The sequence below is a fragment of the Polypterus senegalus genome, chromosome 1 (assembly GCF_016835505.1).
Source record: "Polypterus senegalus isolate Bchr_013 chromosome 1, ASM1683550v1, whole genome shotgun sequence".
Classification (NCBI taxonomy): domain Eukaryota; kingdom Metazoa; phylum Chordata; class Cladistia; order Polypteriformes; family Polypteridae; genus Polypterus; species Polypterus senegalus.
The window spans coordinates 316,550,416-316,573,163 of record NC_053154.1 but is presented as its reverse complement, the minus strand read 5'-3'; the positions used below and the strand labels follow the sequence as shown (position 1 = coordinate 316,573,163).

General features: G+C 40.9%; 1 protein-coding gene across 19 annotated transcripts in view; it reads right to left on the bottom strand.

Annotated features, from left to right (window-relative positions):
* The window catches only part of brsk2b (BR serine/threonine kinase 2b), an 899,053-nt gene that overhangs the window by 174,556 nt on the left and 701,749 nt on the right, over positions 1-22,748 (bottom strand). For 11 of the 19 annotated variants that reach the window (XM_039736387.1, XM_039736429.1, XM_039736422.1 and 8 more), the window contains exons 9-13: positions 21,366-21,397; positions 21,043-21,207; positions 13,810-13,907; positions 6,421-6,571; positions 1,939-2,004 (exon numbers count right to left, since the gene is read on the bottom strand). In XM_039736387.1, the coding sequence (XP_039592321.1) occupies positions 1,939-2,004; positions 6,421-6,571; positions 13,810-13,907; positions 21,043-21,207; positions 21,366-21,397 (512 nt within the window). The remainder of the gene's footprint in view (positions 1-1,938; positions 2,005-6,420; positions 6,572-13,809; positions 13,908-21,042; positions 21,208-21,365; positions 21,398-22,748) is intronic. The other 8 variants (XM_039736438.1, XM_039736468.1, XM_039736447.1 and 5 more) reach the window with 1 other exon arrangement.

The window sequence follows — 22,748 nt, the reverse complement described above, 5'->3', positions numbered from 1 at the left end:
AGCAGTGATTAAATTATTGTGGCACAGAAAACCATCCAGCTGCTTTAATATTTCCTGCCACAAACCATTAAGTAGACTTGTACCATCATTTATGGTCCCTTTTACATGTCACCTGTCCTGAACATCAGTATTCATGCATTTGAGATCTTTGCTTCAGTGTGCAAGTATGTAATACTAACCACAAATAATTCAAAAAGAGTTGCTATCTCTTTCCCTACATCAGTGATTCTCAACCTGTGGGGCGCGAAGTAACAAAAAGGGGGGGCACGAAGATGTGAAAAAAAAGAACTTTTGAGACTTGCTATCTTTCAAGGTGACTCAACTCTTGGCATGGCCCCCATGCTGCTTCTCCTCACACTCGCACGTCCTCTTTCATCTTGTCCATGAGAACCCTGAATACACAGAGGACTGATCATTTATGACAGGTAGAATACCTAGAGGGGGCTGGGTGGTCTCGTGGCCTCGGAACCCCTGCAGATTTTATTTTTTTTCTCCAGCCGTCTGGAGTTTTATTTTGTTTTTTCTGTCCTCCCTGGCCATCGGACCTTACTTTTATTCTGTGTTAATTAGTGTTCTCTGATTTTAATTCTTACTTTGTCTCTTTTCTCTTTCTTCATCATGTTAAGCACTCTGAGCTGCATTATTTGAATGAAAATGTGCTATAGAAATAAATGTTGTTGTTGTCTCCAGAGACAAACTAACCAACTGACAGACTGAGGAGATCGTTCCTCCGCCACACTATGCGACTCTTCAATTCCACCCCGGTTGGGTAAACACTAACATTATTCAAAGTTATTGTCTGTTTTTACATGCATTTTTATTACTCTTTAATTTAATATTGTTTTTTGTATCAGCATATTGCTGCTGGTTTATGTGAATTTCCTCTTGGGATTAATAAAGTATCTATCTATCTATTTATCTATCAATTATATAGTGCCTTTCACATACTGTATCTATCTTTCTATTATATAGTGCCTTTCACATATTTATCTATCTATCTAACTATCAATCAATCTATCTATCTATTATATAGTGCCTTTCATATCTATCTATCTATCTATCTATTATATAGTGCCTTTCACATATCTATCTATCTATCTATTATATAGTGCCTTTCATGATCTATCTATCTATCTATCTATCTATCTATCTATCTATCTATCTATTATATAGTGCCTTTCATGATCTATCTATCTATTATATAGTGCCTTTCATATCTATCTATCTATCATAAAGTGCCTTTCATATCTATCTATCTGTCTATCAATCAAATTGGTCAGAGTGACTGGACACACAGACTTTTTAATTGTATAGTAGATCTAGTTTTCATAAAGAACTATCATAAAGTTGTGTAGAATATTAAGTAAAACAAAATCCTAAAGTACTCTACATTGAAATAACTGTGACATGACTTGTTAAAATGTGATGTAGGAATAGGATCAGAGTCTACAGCCATACAATTTTCCACCTTGTTCTTTAGACTTCAACACAAACTCCATGCTATCCATTTGTACACTATCTGTAAAAATGAAATAAGGAACCAGTCGAACAAGTGACTAAACGTCGGTGTATCAGTAGTTTATTTGATGGCATATCACTCACTCCTGAATGTTGCAGAATTTCCTCTTGTCAAGACTATTAGCAGCTAGGACCCTGAGTTCACATCCATCACAATAAACTACTTAAATCAAGACAGGTAATTTGATGCATCTTCCTTGCTGTTAAGCACTGCTCACTTCTTATTCTTATTTATTGGTATCTTTAATGGTGTGCTGGTCAAAATGAGTTCTAGCAATCTGATTACAAGCTGCTGAACTGCACCAGTCAGCCAGGTTTTTGTTCCATTTATTTTAAATCTTTTTTTTTTTTTTAATGAGAAAAGCCATACTGCATCTTTAAGTTGTAGGTTGTGAAGGAGATGACAGAAATAGTTAATACCTTTCTTCTTTGTTGAATTTGGGATTGGCATCTGAGATATCCAAGCTTTTACTGAACACAGCCTTACTACAAAGGGGAAGACAAAGTAAACAAAGAGAAGAAGTTACTATATGGCCCTGTGTAAGCCATCTAGTCTTCTATGAGTGAAAAGTAACATAAAATCGTATCTTCACAAATACCTAATCCAAATAGTCGATGCTTTAAGACAGGGGTCCTCAATCACAGTCCTGGAGGGCCGCAGTGGCTGCAGGTTTTTGCTCCAACCCAATTGCTTAATAAGAAGCCCGTATTGCTCAAGTAACACTTCTACTTCACATTAAGTGGTCTCGCTTGTTAAGATTTTGAACCATCCATCCGTCCATTAAACAACCCGCTATATCCCAGCTACAGGGTCACTGGGGTCTGCTGGAGCCAATCCCAGCCAACTCAGGGTGCAAGGCAGGAAACAAACCCAGGGCAGGGTGCCAACCGACCGGAGGGCACACACACACACACCAGGGACAGTTTAGGATCGCCAATGCACCTAACCTGCATGTCTTCGGACTGTGGGAGGAAACCCATGCAGACACGGGGAGAACATGCAAACTGCTATGGAGTCGGGTTACTCTCAAATGCAAGTATTAATGCCTATGCAAATATACATACATGACTTCATTTTTATATAATAATAATAATTCATTAAATTTATATAGCACTTTTATCAGTACCACACAGTATCCACACAGGGAGGAACTGGGAAGCGAACCCACAATCTTCCACAGTCTCCTTACTTGAAAGCAGTACACAGAAGACATACTGCAAAGGCTATGAAAGGTAAGCCACCGCAGGGCACTCACACTCACACACACACACACACACACACACACACACACACACACACACACTAGTGACAACTGAGGATCGCCAATGCACCTAACCTGCATGTCTTTGGACTGTGGAAGGAAACCCACGCAGACACGGGGAGAACATGCAAACTCTACATGAAGAAGTTCATCCATCCATTATCCAACCCATTATATCCTAATTACAGGGTCATGGGGGTCTGCTGGAGCCAGTCCCAGACAACACAGGGCGCAAGGCAGGAAACAAACCCCGGGCAGGGCACCAGCCCACCGGAGGGCACACACACACACCAAGGACAATTTAGGATCGCCAATGCACCTAACCTGCATGTCTTCGGACTGTGGGAGGAAACCCACGCGGACACGGGAGAACATGCAAACTCCACGCAGGGACGACCCAGGAAGCGAACACCCAGGTCTCCTAACTGCGTGGCAGCAGTGCCACCCACTGCGCCACCCCAGATTTTGAACCCTTATTGCTTCTTTTAATCTTAAACAGCTGTAGTCTTGGTTTTTAATTGCTCCTAATTAGCAATAACATGCAAATGACAAAAGAGACCAGCAGTTAGGCAATGCCTCTTCCTCATGGCAAATGCCACAATATGACACAAATAACGCAGCAGCTCAAGCATACAATGAAATTCAATTTTATGTTGCATTCACTGCCAGAATCACATTTCTGAGATGTCCCTGTGCTTAGAGGTGCAAACCAAAGGGTAAACCGCAAAGAGGCCAAAGCAAATTTCACTTCAAGAGTTGCACATTACCGTCTCTTTCCTCTAAACTCCTAAACAATATTTATTCATCTGACAATCCTGATTCCCTAAAATGTTTACTGCATTTGCATATTTCATGTCCTAAGAACGTTAACTTGTGCAGAAGCCGTATTGACATGGTAAGCAGCATAACTTCTGCTTTCGTATTTTGGCCCAAACATCCATCCATTATCCAACCCGCTATATCCTAACTACAGGGTCACGGGGTCTGCTGGAGCCAATCCCAGCCAACACAGGGTGCAAGGCAGGAAACAAACCCCGGGCAGGGCGCCAGCCCACCACAGCTTTGACCCAAACATCTTTGTCAAACGTTGGCTTACACCTCAAAGTGGTCCTTTTAGTAACTGTCTGGGATCTGGATAGCAGTCAGGTAAATTCAAGTGGATGTCAAGTTTATGTCTTTAGCTGACAAGACAAATGAAAACACAATTTCCCAAATGACAAAGACATTGAAGACAAAGGGGAAGACATTGCTTTATTTTCTACCATAGAAGGCCTTTGTCTCAATTTCCCAGAAAAGTTAAACAAGTTACAATTTATTTCAAGCTCAGTTCTTATGGACGCCCATGACTACAGGTTCACAGTCAGTTTGTCATTCTTACTTTTACTTGATTGTATTGTTTAGTTTTCTGAGCTTCAAAATATTTCTAATAAATTCATAAACATTTATAGTCTTTGCAACAGCTTTAAATGCTTAGGCTTTTTCCTTTTTTTCTAATAACTGACACGCTTCCATACTATTCATTCTCTTAACTGTCTTCAGATGCTGAAGATTAATAATGAATAGTGCAGACACAGGGCAAGCAACACTGAATGCTATAGGGAAGCAAAGGCATCACTGCCATTCTCAGATGTCTCCTCACTACCAACACATTTCTTGCAAATGAAGAAACAAGTGAACATGACCCTCAAGTAACAGTCGAGTTAGCAGGGAGTGCTGTCAACATTTCGTACAGAGAATGGTGCTCATTAAATAATGACACCAATTAAAAGTACGAATGATGCACTGATTGTGGAACTGGTTGGAATAAAAACCCCAGGACTGAACTTGGGCACCGCTGTAATAGATTTTTAATCCACTTCCCCCTGCTGGTATTTAAATATCTCTATGAGAAGCCCGGTACCAGCGGTTTGTGGGATTTTACTGAATAACACACCTCACTCCATCCCATCTACTGAAGTCTCACTAAGTCACTTACCTCTGACAGCCAATCACAATCATTAGAAGCACGCAAACCTTTTAAGAACTGTCTTTACCAGAAATACACCAAACATACATTTAGCTGAAGGAAGCAGCAACTCTTGAATTGTTAGCATTTGAAATGTAAGCATTAGTCAAATGAACAAAATTTGGCTTCGGTCACATCCATTAACAAAATCATTTTATCATTTACTTGCCCAGCTTTTGAGAAGACAAAAAAAAGATTCATATCCACAACTGGAGAAAAAAAATGATTGATTTATGTTAGTATAGATAGATAGATAGATAGATAGATAGATATGAAAGGCACTATATAATAGATAGATAGATAGATAGATAGATAGATAGATAGATAGATAGATAGATATAGATATGAAAGGCACTATATAATAGATAGATAGATAGATAGATAGATAGATAGATAGATAGATAGATAGATAGATATGAAAGGCACTATATAATAGATAGATAGATAGATAGATAGATAGATAGATAGATAGATAGATAGATATGAAAGGCACTATATAATAGATAGATAGATAGATAGATAGATAGATAGATAGATAGATAGATAGATAGATAGATATGAAAGGCACTATATAATAGATAGATAGATAGATAGATAGATAGATAGATAGATAGATAGATAGATAGATAGATATGAAAGGCACTATATAATAGATAGATAGATAGATAGATAGATAGATAGATAGATAGATAGATAGATAGATAGATATGAAAGGCACTCTATGATAGATAGATAGATAGATAGATAGATAGATAGATATGAAAGGCAATATATAATAAATAGATAGATAGATAGATAGATACTTATAATAATAATTCAAGAACCAGAACTTTGTAACATTATAACACTAACCTCACTTTTACTGCATTTGGGGGTATAACCAAAATGTAATACACGACAGCAATAAAAGGTCATTTTGCATTTAGGAAGAGGAATACAATTTATTTGAATGATAGTATGGTGCCATCACACACTTCCAGCTTACCCAGGGAACGCTTTCTCAAAACAAAAGTTAAAATGCACTCTCAGAGCCATTCTGTTACAAGCTACTTTAACATATGCTGAGAAACTGACAACCATTTAGGCCCTTGCCTTGACAAGGGTACCAACCGTGACTTGTGATTCTATAATCAAGTCGTGCCAATAGTCCTTCCTCCAAAATAGACTTTTCTGGGTTCTGGGTCCAGGGACCTGGAGTGCTGGGCCCCAGTGGCCATCAGGAGATTGAACCCAAATATTCATTGTACTGTCTAAACAGCATGAACATATGCAGCCTGTAGCAATCAACTACAATATGAATAATGATTTGTGATAATAAAACATCAGAAATGCTGAGGCTAGTCTCATATCTCTAACAAAGGGAATGTTAAATATGTGATACAAGAAAGGGTGAAATGAACAAAAACTGTAGAAAATGAAGAAGAATCAAAATTGACCTATATGTGATGAACAAAGAGGTGCAAAATGAAGGATTTCCCAATTGGTTTGTGTATCTACTTCTTCACTCTTAAGGCCTTTAATTGTTTGAGATGCTGTACTTTGTCAGGTTATTATTTAAGATTCTGTCCCCCCCTGCCCACCAACATTTTATCTGATGCAATGGGAATGGGAGGTAGGTGAAAAGATGTGCTATACCTCTGGCCGTGTTGTGCCATTTCAATGGCACGCCGTGCTGGCACCGGGGATCCTCCATCTGTCACACTCAACACTTCCATTGACTTCCTCTCCGGCCTCCTCTTTCCATGGCGGTTAAGCATCGGCGAGTCTACCCGTTTTCGTGGTGGATCTAGAGAACCCAGGCATGACATGTGGTTAACATAATGTATTTCATCCCATTTTAGGAGCTCGACCCAAAACCCAAAAAACAATAACTTGTATAAGAAAGAGTGACTGATTTCCATTCTCCATTTTATATGCATGTGAAATTTTGCTTTTAACTCATAAGCCTATTGCTGATATTTCATACTTACCCAATATACATTTTGTGCTTGAGATCTTTTAAAATATAATACGAGATGTGCAGGTTTATTAGATGGTTTTGGCAAGTGGCCTGGACACAGACAGGCAGACATCATATAATCACCCACAACATATTTATTATACAAATTAATATTTACACAAGTTTACACAACTCCCCAAAAGTCCAGGCCTCCCAATGCCTCTCTCTTCTCTTCAGGCCGCCTCCACTCCTCTCCACCAAGACCTCGTCTCTCATCCTCCCGACTCCAGCCAACGAATGGAGGGAGGCGGCCCCTTTAATCCCTACCCAGACGAGCTCCAGGTGCCTCCCGATAATCTTCCGCTGGAACTCCCCAGTGTGTCAGAAGTACCGGCTGCGCACCCGGAAGCACTCCAGGTGTCCCTGGTCTTCTTCCCCAGCACTTCCGGGTGTGGCGGAAGTGCTGAGGGCCAGGGCTCATCAGGCATTCTGGCGCCCCCCTGGCGGTGACCACAGGCCCCTATAGGGTTGAGCTTCTAAGCTCTGTTCCTGTGGTCCCCAAAGCCACCACGGTGGTCACCCCCATCTGGTCTGGAGGAGGCGTAAGCCCTTCTCTGATCCTCCTGGGCATCCCGGCTGGGTACCACCCCCAGCCACTCGCCACAATGGCTAGTCCTTGAAATCACAGAGCTTTGAGAGGATTACATAGTAGCATTAGAGTTTTGCTCATATTAATATTTACTAAAGGGATTGTTTTAACTCTTTCAGGGCTGATGTCGACTTTTGTCAAAAGGAGGAGTTGACGATGGTAATCAACTGTAAAGTGTGACAAAACCAACCGTTATGATTTAGTTGGACTCTCGTTGGTAGAAGGAAAGTTAGCTTCATTAGTTTGACCGAGATTTCCTGTGCTTGTGTGAGTAGTAAGGCACAAACAAGAGCAAAAATGGCACTGACATAATGGCGAGAGATCAAAACGAATGCGTAAAGCAAAATACTTCGTGGATGAAGTTTTGCCTTTTATCTCTGAACAGGACTATGACTTGCCGGACTCCGATTCTGATACAAGTGATCGAAAAACGAATGTGAGGTTCCAGCTTCAGCTGACTGGTCCCCAGCTAATCATGGAGCTGACACGTCTATGGCAATGTTCGCCAGGAGGACTGCCACGTAACAATGATAAGACGTAGAAACCAGATGGCAATGGACTGCAAACCGTGACTGCTGCTGCCCCAGCCATGCAAAGACAGCCTGGCAGCAAGCCTGACGCCCATTCTTGGCAAACTGGCAGCCGCTGCATGCAGCAACAGACGTTTTATGTTGATTTCTGTGTGAAAACATTGTTTTTCAGAAACTATGTTTTTTGGAAAAAAATATTCAGCCCTCAAAGAGTTAAGGAGGGCGGCACGGTGGCGCAGTGGTAGCGCTGCTGCCTCGCAGTTAGGAGACTCGGGGTCGCTTCCTGGGTCCTCTCTGTGTGGAGTTTGCATGTTCTCCCCGTGTCTGCGTGGGTTTTCTCCCACAATCCAAAGACATGCAGGTTAGGTGGATTGGCGATTCTAAATTGGCCCTGGTGTGTGCTTGGTGTGTGGGTGTGTTTGTGTGTGTCCTGCGGTGGGTTGGCACCCTGCCCAGGATTGATTCCTGCCTTGTGCCCTGTGTTGGTTGGGATTGGCTCCAGCAGACCCCCGTGACCCAGTATTCGGATTCAGCGGGTTGGAAAATGGATGGATGGAAAGAGTTAAGGAAGAGTATCAATATTAAGTTAGCATCACATGAAAATAAGCTACACAGTACTATATAAAGGGATAACACATTTATTTCGCTCTAAAGGTTGTTTCAGTTGATTGGAAAGACAAAAGGAGGATTCCAAGGACAACTGGACACAATTAACCAATGAATGTATGGGAGAGAGTTTGTATCATCTCTTAAATATTTCATTATTCTTATTACAACAACAATACAATGTTATTGTTTTTTTAATGCTTTTCACTGTGTATTTATATCCCTTTCAGAATTTCAAAGAAATTGTATAAGGTGAAATAAAGAACAAAAAAAAACAAAACATTTGTGTTGCTATCAGGGAAAAGTAGTGTTTCTTCTCAATGAAGAGGCATATTCGCGAGAATTAAAAGATTTGTTCTTTGGTGAAAGTGAAATCCACATACGCGAGCGGCAGAGATGCGAAGTGGCTGGCGCATAACGCAGGTGGGGGGCGAGCCCCTAGTTGTTATACTATTATTAATCTCAGCTCACAGGGTAATATGGTTGTTTATCTGACTTCTTCCAGTAATCAAATCACCACGTCAACAAATTTAAATTTACGTTGAATATCCATTATTGTAATTAGGAAGCACAACTCGCCTGCTAAACAAAAATACAAACACAAAATGAAAATAAAATGGCCAGCAATGCAGTTTATGCTATAACTGATATACAAACATTAAATATTTCACAGGGCGGCACGGTGGCGCAGGGGTAGTGCTGCTGCCTTGCAGTTAGGAGACCCGGGTTCGCTTCCCGGGTCCTCCCTACCGTGGAGTTTGCATGTTCTCCCCGTGTCTGCGTGGGTTTCCTCCCACAATCCAAAGACATGCAGGTTAGGTGGATTGGCGATCCTAAATTGTCCCATGTGTGTGCTTGGTGTGTGTCCTGCGGTGGCTGGCACCCTGCCCAGGATTGGTTCCTGCCTTGTGCCCTGTGTTAGCTGGGATTGGCTCCAGCAGACCCCCGTGACCCTGTATTCGGATTCAGCAGGTTAGAAAATGGATGGATGGAAATATTTCACAAAAAAGAAAACTAGGAAAGACGCTGTTTTAATTCCTGCTTGTGGCGTTTCAGCACACAGCAGAGACTGCATGAAATGTAGCGATGAAGGTGCTGCTCATGTGAAGTGTTTCAGTGGTTAGTGTAGTTATCAATTACAATGTACAAGTATTTATTTTTAGGGCAGGCTTAAGTGAAACTCTGCTTAGCAGGGAGGCAGAAGTGCAAGTTACAGGCACAGCACGTCCCTGGGTGGCGTCTTCATATGCAGTAACGTGTATTATCTTAAGCTACTGTACGGACTGAACTGGCATCCCAGATAAAACCAAGTCAGTTGTAAACAGCAGAGCTCACCCTGCCTGCTCTAACCCTCTTCCTCTTCTGATCCTCGCTACATGTTTTCCTCACACTCATCACCACCATGCTAAGAAAGAACGCCGGAGATTTTGTTGATTTTATTAAAGATTCAAAAACGCTTCTACAGCATCAAATAAAAGTGTTGATGATTGCAATTTGAGCTTTTGCATACTGATTTTTCTCAAATATTGACTCGCATTGAAAATGTAATATATATCCCAGTCCTAACTGGTACCTCTGGGTGAAGTCTTGTGAGATGAGCTTTCATCTTTGTGGTAGATTTGTTATTTTAACAATAAACTGAAAGTTAGAGTTTTCATTTGTATAATCTGTACAATTTTAATACATTCCGATATGAACTACATAGTTTGGAGGCTATGTACAGTACATGCTTATTCCTATATGAGGTAAGTTTACTAGGAGACTATTATTGTGCTGTATTTACCTCAAAAATTAATTAAACATTATCTGTCCTGTTATCGCACTGATGTTCGCCACACTTATCTTCATCACGGTTGTATTTTTAAATACAGTGTGGACTCGGACCCGGACACACACAGACGGACATCGACAGTTCCACCACACACGGTTTATTTACAACATTTACAAGTTACTATTCGTGCACACAAACCCCAGTGCCTCTTGCACCGTTCCCCCAATGTCCAGGCCTCACAGTCTTTGTGCCTTTCTCTTGACCGCCTCCCGTCCTCTCTTGAGCTTCGTCCTCTTCCACCCGACTTCCGCTCTCGACTGAAGGGAGGCGGCCCCTTGGCTCCAGCTGCTTCCCAGCATTCCTCCGTAGACACGCCCCAGTGTGGCGGAAGTGCCGGCTGCGCACCCGAAAGCCGTCCAGGTGTCCCCTGTCGTCTTAACCCCAGCATTTCCTGGTGTGGCGGAAGTGCTGGGCTCCAGGGATATTCAGGCACCGGGGCGCCGCCTGGTGGTGGCCACGGGTCCCAACAGGGCTGGGATTCTAAGCCCTTTACCCGAGGCCCCCAACACAACCAGGGCGGACGCACAAGCCCTCCTCCAGTCCTCCTGGGTGTCCCGGCCAGGACTCCACAACAGGAAAAACGTTTAATTTGATTACATTATATACTTGCGGATAAGTTCTCTCGCGGATAAGTCGAGAGTTGATTTTACCATATAATTTCTGGTATTTTATAATGTCGGTCGTATAAGTCGAATGTGGAAAACTCACGCTATTGGTCCAAGGGATTATGATATGCTACTGCCCTCCTGAGAGAGTAACCACAGAGCACACAGCCTTTCTTTTCTATGTATTGTGACCACACGGTAACACCCAAACTATTTCAAAATGACGTTTGCACTGTTTTGTGTTTTTTGTATCTCAGACGCTCATACACCTTTATCGTAAAGAGCATCCCTTATCTACGATTCTGAGCATTCGATCAGAAGAAAATATGAAGATGGTTTTAGATTAAAAGTCGTTGAAGTGGCGAAAGAAATTGGTAACTGCGCTGCTGCAATAAAATTCGATGTGTCTGAGAAACTAATGCGAGATTGGAGGAGGCAAGAAAATGTAAAAAGAAAAAAAGAAAAGTGTCGTATTTTTGAACAGGCGTATAAGTCCATCCATCCATTCATTATCCAACCCGCTATATCCTAACTACAGGGTCACGGGGGTCTCCTGGAGCCAATCCCAGCCAACACAGGGCGCAAGGCAGGAAACAAACCCTGGGCAGGGTGCCAGCCCACCGCGGTATCCTTCAATAAGGGCGTGTAAATAAAGGCGAGCTTCAAAGGGGCGACCTCAATTGGGCGCAGCGAATAAAGGCAAATGCAACAAAATTATTATAGAAAATTTAATTAGATAAAGGCAATGATTGAAAGTATAAAAAGGCGAAAGCAAGAATATTAAAACATCCAATTAATTAATGCATGAACTTCTAACAAACTATTTCTGACAGCGAGACAAACATTTTCCAATCCTATATTCAGCGCATTTCCAGATGTGTTTCCCGTTGATAGTTTTCTACTTTCTGAATGTGTAGCCTTTGACTACGAGTAGATCTGCACCTTTGTTGCTCTTCATATATTCCAGAGCCATTTGAACTAAATTATCTACGAACGCCTTTATTCGCCGCGCTCAATTGAGGCCGCCCTTATGAAGCTCGGCTTTATTTACGCGGGCCTTTATTCGCCGCACCCAATTGAGGTGGCCCTTATGAAGCTCGCCTTTATTTACCGCGCCCAATTGAGGTCGCCCTTTTGAAGTGCGCCTTTTTGTGCGTGCCCTTATTGAAGAGAACCGCCCACCACAGGTGTATAAGTCGGGGTCTGATTTTATGATCGATTTTTCAAGACCTGAGTCATACATGAGCATATACGGTAATCAAGATAAATATGCAAACCATTGTGTTTTTTGTTATAGTTTTCTGGAATGTATCCGCTCTGGAAAGCTACTATATAAAGGTCTCCAGTTCAGTCAGGCCACAGAGTATGACTGTGACTGTTTTGTTCCACCTGTCAGTGCTACACACTGGAATGGTGCCTACAGTATAAAGGCATTACAGTATTACACATTTTTTAGATTCGGTTCCATCCATTAATTTCCTATATACCCCTGAATGGTGTCTCTCATATTGAAGAAATATGGAAACAGCCGTACTTGGAACTAAGCAGTTGAAAATCATCTCTATATATAATCTTCATTTGGCTCTTGATCTTTGTTTGTCCGCAAATGAATTAGAAGAAGAAGCACTAGATGGCAGTAGAGAGACAGATAAAACATAGGCATTGCATTAAGAATCTCCTCCAGGCTTATACTACTGAAGACTGTAGTACTCCAGTCACACCTCAAAACACAGACATTCAAACTAAACAAATTGTTGTGCTTTAAATTAACTAAAGAGATCTTCATTTAGATCTTGATCTTTGTTTGCCCACGAATTCCATGCATGCGTAGACCACCTTCAAGTTTAGTACGTTGTTGTTACTCACGGATGTCAACAATGTAAGGGGTGGTGGACAGTGTTATGCTGGTTAGCTCCTGAGGCCTGGTTAGAGAATGAGATTGCTGAAGATAAAAGGTACGTGCCTACGTAACATATGAATGAAAGAAAGACAGTGGGTAAAATGAATGACAACGTAACAGCACAATCCGGAAATTATTATCGTTACGTTGTAGCCGGCGAGTGCTGCGCGTCTCACAGTTGTACCATGGCTTGCTCACATGTCAGTGAAGTGATCCCTATTTATGCTTTAAAGAGCCTGGATACCTATGTGTCCCCCTTTTATAACCATTGCTCCGTGTATATTGCCTTACTCTTTGGACTGCCACAAAGCAACCTGCGAGATTGGAGAAAGGTTGAGAAGACATCGTGAGAGGAAACGATAGCGTTGTGAAAACGAGACGGACTGTGAACGGACAGAAACAGAAATGCTCCTACACCACCACATAATTACTATTCGGACAGTGATTCAGAGTAGGCCGTTCCTATCGAATCAATGTCCAAGGGTTTTCATTTGTAATTTTGTTTCCCTTATAAAAAATCATAATGCTGTGCGACGAAGGGCCCAGTTCACGACTGGCAGCCGCGTTTAAACAGGGAGCCCTTCACAGACAACTTTAACACGCGCAACGTAGTTGGGCGCACATGGCTAGTATAGAATAAAAATCTCAGCTAAATAAATACAAGAAAATGTAAATCTTATAAGTAAGGGAAAGCGAAAATAAAATTAAGAAAAGATAAGCCAAACAAAAGCTCAAAACAAATCACACACCACTTTCTTGCATAATCTCCAGTTTCATCTTCTCACAAGCAACCTGCAAATGCAGACATTACACCTTTGCCCTCTTCCTCAGTGTTTAACAACAAAACCAAGTGATTGCTGCATCTGCTAGTAGATAAGTTCAATATTAGACTTGATGGGCGGTAAAAGAGCCAAATATGCAACATATCGTCGTGCTTTCTAAAAGGAAGAAGGAAGGAACTCACCGATTTCATTACGAGGGGGAAGATTTTCATCTTCGTGGCTTGGATACCGTTCTTTTCTGTCGAGTAGGAGGAAGTAAATCATCTTTTCTTGGTTGTCTCTGGGAGTGGGAAACACAACAGAGAAAGATGCAAGTCAGCTTTGCCAGGGGGCATGGAGTTTAACTGTTAAAGTATTAACAACAACAACATTTATTTCTGTAGCACATTTTCATACAAACAATGGAGCTCAAAGTGCTTTACATGATGAAGAAAGAGAAAAAAGACAAAATAAATAATTAAAATTAGGGAACACTAATTAACACAGTGGCGCCGTGGGTAGCGCTGCTGCCTCACAGTTAGGAGACCCGGGTTCTCCTCGTGTCCCCGAGTTTGCATGTTCTCCCCGTGTCTGCGTGGGTTTCCTCCCACAGTCCAAAGACATGCAGGTTAGGTGCCTTGGCAATCCTCAGTTGTCACTAGTGTGCGCTTGGTGCGTGGGTGTGTGTGTGTGCGCCCTGCAGTAGGCTGGTGCCCTGCCCAGGGTTTGTTTCCTGCCTTGCGCCCTGTGTTGGCTGGGATTGGCTCCAGCAGACCCCCGTGATATAGCGTGTTGGATAATGGATAGATGGATGAATAAAAGTAAGGTCCAGTGGTCACTGAGGACAGAAAAAACAAAACAAAACTCCAGACGGCTGGGGAAAAAAATAAAATCTGCAGGGGTTCTGAGGCCACGAGACCACCCAGCCCCCTCTAGGCATTCAACATTTTATTATTTTGTTTTATATCAACAATTTATTATGTGTACATTTGTCTTATTCTAATGCAGTGATCATGGTTTTGATTTCAAGAGTGGAGTGCCCCAAATGGGCCTACTGGGTTGACATGCCAGACTAAATGGTGCTGAAGAGCTCTATCCTCACTCCGAATGCTAACCTATGAAGCAACTTAACAGGCTTTTAGAGAGGGGTTATTAAAGTGTCCATTCTTACTGAACACTTACTGAACTCCTTAAATGCATATTTTTTTTACATTTGATGAAAAATGTCATTAATGTAAGGCAAGACATTTGATTGTCTATAATGAAAACTCACTCCATAAGTAATTAACAGTAGACCGAGAAATAGTGAAAGACCTAATATAAAATTATTAGATAGGCAGTAGGTGAAGGGCATTATAAAAGACCAGGTTGTAAATTTGTAACATTGTTCATAATATTCAACAGCTTAGCCAATGTCCTTATCTGTACTTCACAGAGTCTAGACAAGTGCCCTATCAGCAGCAGCCTTTCTGATTTATTATTCTCATCTGTGCTCTTCATGCTGCTATTCCAGCATGCCACTGTATTAACCCTTATCCATGAATTCTATTTTTATAACGTTTCCATGAATGGGGGGTCTTGCAGACCCCCATCTTGCAGACCATTTTAAACTGGTTAAATCTGCCTAAAAAGCAATACAATAACTTCAGAAATTTTTATTACCTCTGAAACGAAGTAAATGTGACTTAAATTTTCAATGGTTTACATGTTACCTTTGTAATAGTAATGCTTGTTTAGTGTTCACCAAATCATATAAAATACAGTCATAGTAGCACTAAAACAAGACGTCAGTTACACGTCTGATTCGCATACAGCACAGTCGCGCAGAATCGGCCTCAACTTCAACTTGTTTGCAGGCCAGAGACACACAAGGGAACGCTCTGAATGTTCCTGGCAAACCGGAAGTTTGCACTGGGAGGCAGCGGCCTTTGTCTTTCTCTCCTTTGTCCTGGGGCACATGTGACAGCGTTGCCTCAGTTACATTTGCTGCATCTCCACGGGGCTGTTTCTTCATCAATTTTTGTTTCCTCATCAATTGACACAGCGTCACTTCCATCATCATTGTCCTCTTCATTTGAGTTGTCTGATGTATCGAAATCTGACAACTCCTTCACTATTTCAGCCAGGGCTTCACTTCCATTGAATTTCTTTGTTGGTCGTTCTCATTGTTCATAAACACATCAACTGGACTTGCTCCTCAACAAACTATACACCAGCAATGACTCAGGCAGGACTAAGAAAATCTAAACCAAAGAAAATACAAATTTCAAATATAAAATATAAAACGAAGCAAAAACACTCGTACAAAAATGGCAACGTTTCCATGAAAATCGGGGTGGGGTCTGAGAGACCCCCAACTACTTTTTGCTACTGTAGCACTTAGCACTAAGACAGGGGTGCCCAATGCGTCGATCTCAATCGGCCGGTAGATTGCGTTACATTCAAAAAAAAATTATTCTATCATATATCCTCCCTATGCCATTTGCCACTAGATTGACATACAGGGCGGCCAGTCTGAGATCTCTTCTCTTCTAAGACATCTAAGTCATCCCGCATGCACGATCAAACGTGCAAAACTCCGGCTGTGATCTAGTTAGCCTTCCAATTTATATCCACTAAAAAAGGGATTTAAAAAAAAATTGTTTAGGGAGGGTATGGACTGGAAGTGGAACTGGAAGAGAATTTTTTTTTCTCACAATGTCACAATCAAAGTGCGTTTGTCTGACATCCGAGGTTCGAATCCCGAGAGGTGGTGCAGTGGAGTGTGTACGCCTGATGAGCCAAAATAGGGCGAAACACGTGTCGCGTACTCTTTGCATTATTTGGCAGTTTACTACGTAACATTCTATGATCTGCTTCTCGCAACTGAGAGGGCACCCATGGCAGATGTTTGCCGACTTGCAGACCAACCACACGCGTTACCTGGTAGTAAACCACCCATACAATCAGATTGTGATTCAGACTTCGAATGATATATATATATATATATATATATATATATATATATATATATATATATACTGCTCAAAAGAAGAGTATAGCATAAAGTCAATGAAACTTATGGGATATTAATCTGGTCAGTTAAGTAGCCGAGGGGGTTGTTAATCAGTTTCAGCTGCTGTGGTGTTAATGAAATTAACAACAGATGCACTAGAGGGGCAACAATGAGATGACCCCCAAAACAGGAATGGTTTAACAGGTGGAGGCCACTGACATTTTTCCCTCCTCATCTTTTCTGACTGTTTCTTCACTAGTTTTGCATTTGGCTACAGTCAGTGTCACTACTGGTAGCATGAGGCCATACCTGGACCCTACAGAGGTTGCACAGGTAGTCCAACTTCTCCAGGATGGCACATCAATACGTGTCATTGCCAGAAGGTTTGCTGTGTCTCCCTGCACAGTCTCAAGGGCATGGAGGAGATTCTAGGAGACAAGCAGTTACTCTAGGAGAGCTGGAGAGGGCCATAGAAGGTCCATAACCCATCAGCAGGACCAGTATCTGCTCCTTTGGGCAAGGAGGAACAGGATGAGCACTGCCAGAGCCCTACAAAATGACCTCCAGCAGGCCACTGGTGTGAATGTCTCTGACCAAACAATCAGAAACAGACTTCATGAGGGTGCCCCAAGGGCCCCATGTCCTCTAATGGGGCCTGTGCTCACTGCACAGCATGCAGCTCAATTGGCATTTGCCATAGAATACCAGAATTGGCAGGTCCACCACTGGCGTCCTGTGCTTTTCACAGATGAGAGCAGGTTCACCCTGAGTATATGTGAAAGACGTGAAAGGGTCAGGAGAAGCCGTGGAGAATATTATGCTGCCTGTAACATCGTTTAGCATGACTGGTTTGGTGGTGGGTCAGTGATGATCTTGGAGGCATATCCATGGAGCGACTCACAGACCTCTACAGGCTAGACAACGCATCTTGACTGCCATTAGGTATCAGGATGAAATCCTTGGACCCATTGTCAGACCCTACGCTGGTGCAGTAGGTCCTGGTTTCCTCCTAATGCACGACAATGCCCGGCCTCATGTGGCAAGAGTATGCAGGCAGTACCTGGAGGATGAAGGAATTGAAACAATTGAATGGCCTTCACGATCCCCTGACTTAAACCCAATAGAACATCTGTGGGACATTATGTTTCGGTCCATTAGGCGCCAGGTTGCTCCTCAGACTGTACAACAGCTCAGGGATGCCCTCATACAGATCTGGGAGGAAATGCCACAAGACACCATCCGTCGTCTCATTAGGAGCATGCCCCGACGTTGTCAAGCATGCATACAAGCTCGTGGGGCCACACAAGATACTGAAAAGCATTTTGAGTAGCAGAAATTAAGTTTTTGAAAAAATGGACTAGCCTGCCACATCTTCATTTCACTCTGATTTTAGGGTGTCTACACAATTGAGCCCTCTGTAGGCAGAAAACTTTTATTTCCATTAAAAGACTTGGCATCCTTTTGTTCCTAAGACATTGCCCTGTCGTTATTTGTATAGATATCCAACTTCATATTGAGATCTGATGTATCTAATGTGTTTCTTTAAAGTGTTCCTTTAATTTTTGTGAGCAGTGTATATATATATATATATATATATATATATATATATATATATATATATAGAAAATGATATATATTATGGGGTGCCAGGCAAATATGATGATTTTCGGAATATATAAAGTCAGTGTTCTGAATATATAACACCAAAACCTGATTATATAAAGTCAGCGTCGGAATATATAAAGTAATTCCTGAATATATAAAGTCACTCACAAATATATAAAGTCAAAGCCTGATTATATAAATTCGGCGTCAGAATATATAAAGTGAAAACTTGAATATATAAAGTAAGCGTCAGAATATATAAAATCATTCCCGATTACATGTATATATAATGTCAAAGCCTGATTATATAAAGTCAGCGTTGGAATATATAAAATCATTCCCGAATATATAAAATTTCCGTGCTTGTCATTTCACTCATACTAGTGAAAGGTTAACTTCGACAGAAGCCACTCAGAGTCGATCGGGCTTGTGAGGTTCGTCCAAAAATGAGCCATAACAAAAAGAATAAATAAATATAGTGTTCAAAATGCCGGTTATTGATTCCCGGGCAATGCCGGGTACTCCCGCTAGTAAATATCCAAGTCCACAGGAGGTTCTGCTCAACCTTTATAACACACTGGTGAGGCCTCATCTGGAGTACTGGGTGCAGTTTTGGTCTCCAGACTACAAAAAGGACAGAGCAGCACTAGAAAAGGTCCAGAGAAGAGCGACTAGGCTGAGTCGAGGGCTACAGGGGATGAGTTAGGAGGAAAGATTCAAAGAGCTGAGCCTTTACAGTTTAAGCAAAATAAGATTAAGAGGTGACATGACTGAAGTGTTTAAAATTATGAAGGGAATTAGTGCAGTGGATCAAGACGGTGACTTTAAAATGAGATCATCAAGAACACGGGGACACTGTTGGAAACTTGTTAAGGGGAAATTTCGCACAAACATTAGGAAGTTTTTCTTTACACAATGAACGATAGACACTTGGAATAAGCGACCAAGTAGTGTGGTAGACAGTAAGACGTTAGGGACTTTCAAAACTCGACTTGATGTTTTCTTGGAGGAAATAAGTGGATAGGACTGGCGAGCTTTGTTGGGCTGAATGGCCTGTTCTCGTCTAGATTGTTCTAATGTTCTAATATAATAATATAGAGAGAGATTTTAATAGTGTCCCGTATTTGTAATTTTCTAATCTGGCAATCCTACTCAAAACTCAATCCACCCTCTTCAGGGACAGCTTCTTCACCCAGGCCATAAGGTCACTGAACTCCCAGTAACCTGTACAGAATTGCTGGTTTATGTGTAATTGTACTTAACATTATCTTATTTATTTACAGTATTTTCTTCTGCTACTCTTATTTATACATTATCATCACCACTGCATATGTGGCACAAGAATGTCTCTATGCTCTTGTAGTGTATGTGAAAATAAAGATCTAATTTAAACATGTAATACACTATGGAGGAATATTTCAGACAAAATTAAATAAATAAATACATGCGTAAATAAATAAAAGTACTGTGAAATGTGAGCATAAATAAATAAATGTGTCACGAAATGTTTTTTGTTGCTTATTTATTTATTTCATTTTGTCCGTAACATTCCTGCAAACCGTCATGAAATACGACTTGAAATAAAACTGTCACTTTCACTCATCTAGTTGCTGATTGGTGAATCAATAGCACCAGCATTAATTCGAAAAATGCTTACTACTGCCGATGAAATGGATTCTGCCGAAGATATTACATATTTCAGAGAGAATTGAAGATTTATCGGAAGAAATTACAATGTTGGCGGCCCTTTTAGACTCCGATATAGATGGAACTATTTTTGAAAATATCGAATAACAGGTGGAACGGACTCGACTACACTCCAGTTCAGGTGACTCAGTTCCCTGCTCTGGACGTCCATCCTTTGCCACTGATCAGAGCTGTAGAGTTGTTTGAAAAAGTAGCTGCGAATATGCACCTGACTTTATACTCGTAAAACAAGGGTCAAATACTCAGTTCAAAATATTAGTTGGCGCTGCTTTGGGTATTCCATGTCAAAGTACCTAAACTAATACAGCCGTTGCAGCTTCAGATATCAAACTGGCTCATTCGCCTTGTGATCGTCTTCTCCGATACACCATATAGATCTGCAATCTGTCGTACTTTTAAACCGCATAACAGAAGGTGTTCTATTGACTCAGCTGGAATGTCAAAGGATGGACGTCAAGAGCAGGGAACTGCATCACCTGAACTGGAGTGTAGTAGAGTCCGTTCCACCTGTTCTTTGATAATTTCAAAAATAGTTTCATCTATATCGGAGTCTAAAAGGGCCGCCAACATTGTAATTTCTTCCGATAAATCTTCAACTCTCTCTCTGAAATACGTAATATCTTCGGCAGAATCCATTTCATCGGCAGTTGTAAGCATTTTTCTAATTAATTCTTGTGCTATCGATTCACCAATCAGTAACTAGAGGGCGTGTTAGAGCCCACCCTCTCAACTTTGACGAGTGAAGGTGACAGTTTTATTTCAAGTCGTATTTCATGACGGTTTGCTGGAATGTTATGGACAAAATGAAATAAATAAGCAACAAAAAAACATGTTTCATGACACATTTATTTATTTATGCTCTCATTTCATGACAAATTTATTTATTAAGGCTTCATTTCATGATACATTTATTTATTTATGCTAACATTTCACAGTTTACGCATTTATTTATTTAATTTTGTCCGAAATAGTCCTCCATAATACACACCCAGAGATAATAGAATTTTTGCCCTATAAAAACTCCATTAAACAAGAACTCACCTACACCAAACAATGAACGACAACAACTCTGCCCAACTTTAAATGTCCTAAAAACAAACCCACTTGATCCGGTCCAACCCACACTTACTCTTCCGAGAGGAGGTCCTTCATGAGTTTGTTTTTGTCACGAAAGCATCCCAACGAGTGCATACTCTCTAAAACATCGGGGTCAATGTCGTCAGCTGAAGGCAGGGAGCGTATGGCCACTTTTCTTGGGATTGGCTGTTCTGGCTCAGGTTCATTCTTTCCCCCTCTGCAGGTCCGGCCCAAGGTAAAAAAAAAAAAAAAGTGAACAAGAAACAATTGATCAGCACATAGTACGGAAACAACAATCATGAATAATAAGCAGAAAGCTTTAAAATCAAATGAGACACAGTATCTGATGGCAGGCGTGCTTTATTGTATACTTACATGTACCACGTGTGTTTCTGTATTTGTTCTAGCTATATGGCAAATAGAAAAAAAGGAAATAAAAAAAAATCAGTAGAAGGAAAACACAAACAGCAAAGCTGCAGAATTAAACAGACACTTCGAATGGCCATCAAGGATCAACCAAGACAGCCCCGAGACACATAATGAAGACAGATTGGTCACCAGAGCCTTGCTCCTCTATATTAGAAAAAGATTGTAAGGAATTTCACACTATAGTAAACGATCGAGTTAGAGAGTGATGGCTACTCCTCCCTCCACCACTTGATTTCTTATAACGCTCTTTCCAACATTTTGACAAATGCTTTCAGGATAATCTAATTTCATTTCACACAGTAGGGAGCAAATATCACCGGAGGTCTAGTATAACAGGCAGTTTTACCACGCGAGACATTGAGGGATTGAAGAAAAAATTGTGCAACTAACCCTCATCTGGGGGGAGTGTGGGTGTAATAGCTGGATATCAAGAATGGAGTTACAGAAGTCAGAAGAGATTCAATGAGAATAATTTAGGGACTCTGCTATTCTCTGATTCTGAAAGATGATTGCCTTCCCTGATGAGATTTGGGGTTCCGAGGCTCGATCATTAAACTAATTCAAGAGTCCAGTACTTTAATGTTGACTGGCTAAGTGTAGACATGTACAAAGGGTACAGTATGCGAGATTTGTAATGCTGGCTTTGGTTTTAATGCTGGCATTGGCTTTAAACTACTGGGATTTGCCCTCCTTCTAACATAAACCAGAGTAATAATAACAACAACATTTATTTCTATAGCACATTTTAATACAAAGAATGGAGCTCAGAATGCTTCATAGGGCACAGTATCAAAGAAACAGTTACAAGAAAAGAAAAATCAAATTAAAATTAGACAAGAATAATAATGAATAAATACTATAAATAACAAATTATGCACACCAAGGGGAATGTGAATTTCTCCTTGGGATTAATAAAGTATCTACCTATCTATTATATAGTGCCTTTCATATCTATCTGTCTACCTATCTATTATATAGTGCCTTTCATATCTATCTATCTACCTACCTATCTATTATATAGTGCCTATCATATCTATCTATCTATCTATCTATCATATAGTGCCTTTCATATCTATCTATCTATCATATAGTGCCCTTCATATCTATCTATCTATCTATCTATCTATCTATCTATCTATCATATAGGGCCATTCACTCTATCTATCTATCTATCTATCTATCTATCTATCTATCTATTATATAGTGCCTTTCATATCTATCTATCTATCTATCTATCTATCTATCTATCTATCTATCTACATAAGATAGTTTCATAATTAAGAGAAGTATAGGCCTGAAATAAAAAATTGGTTCTCTAAGTCACTAAAT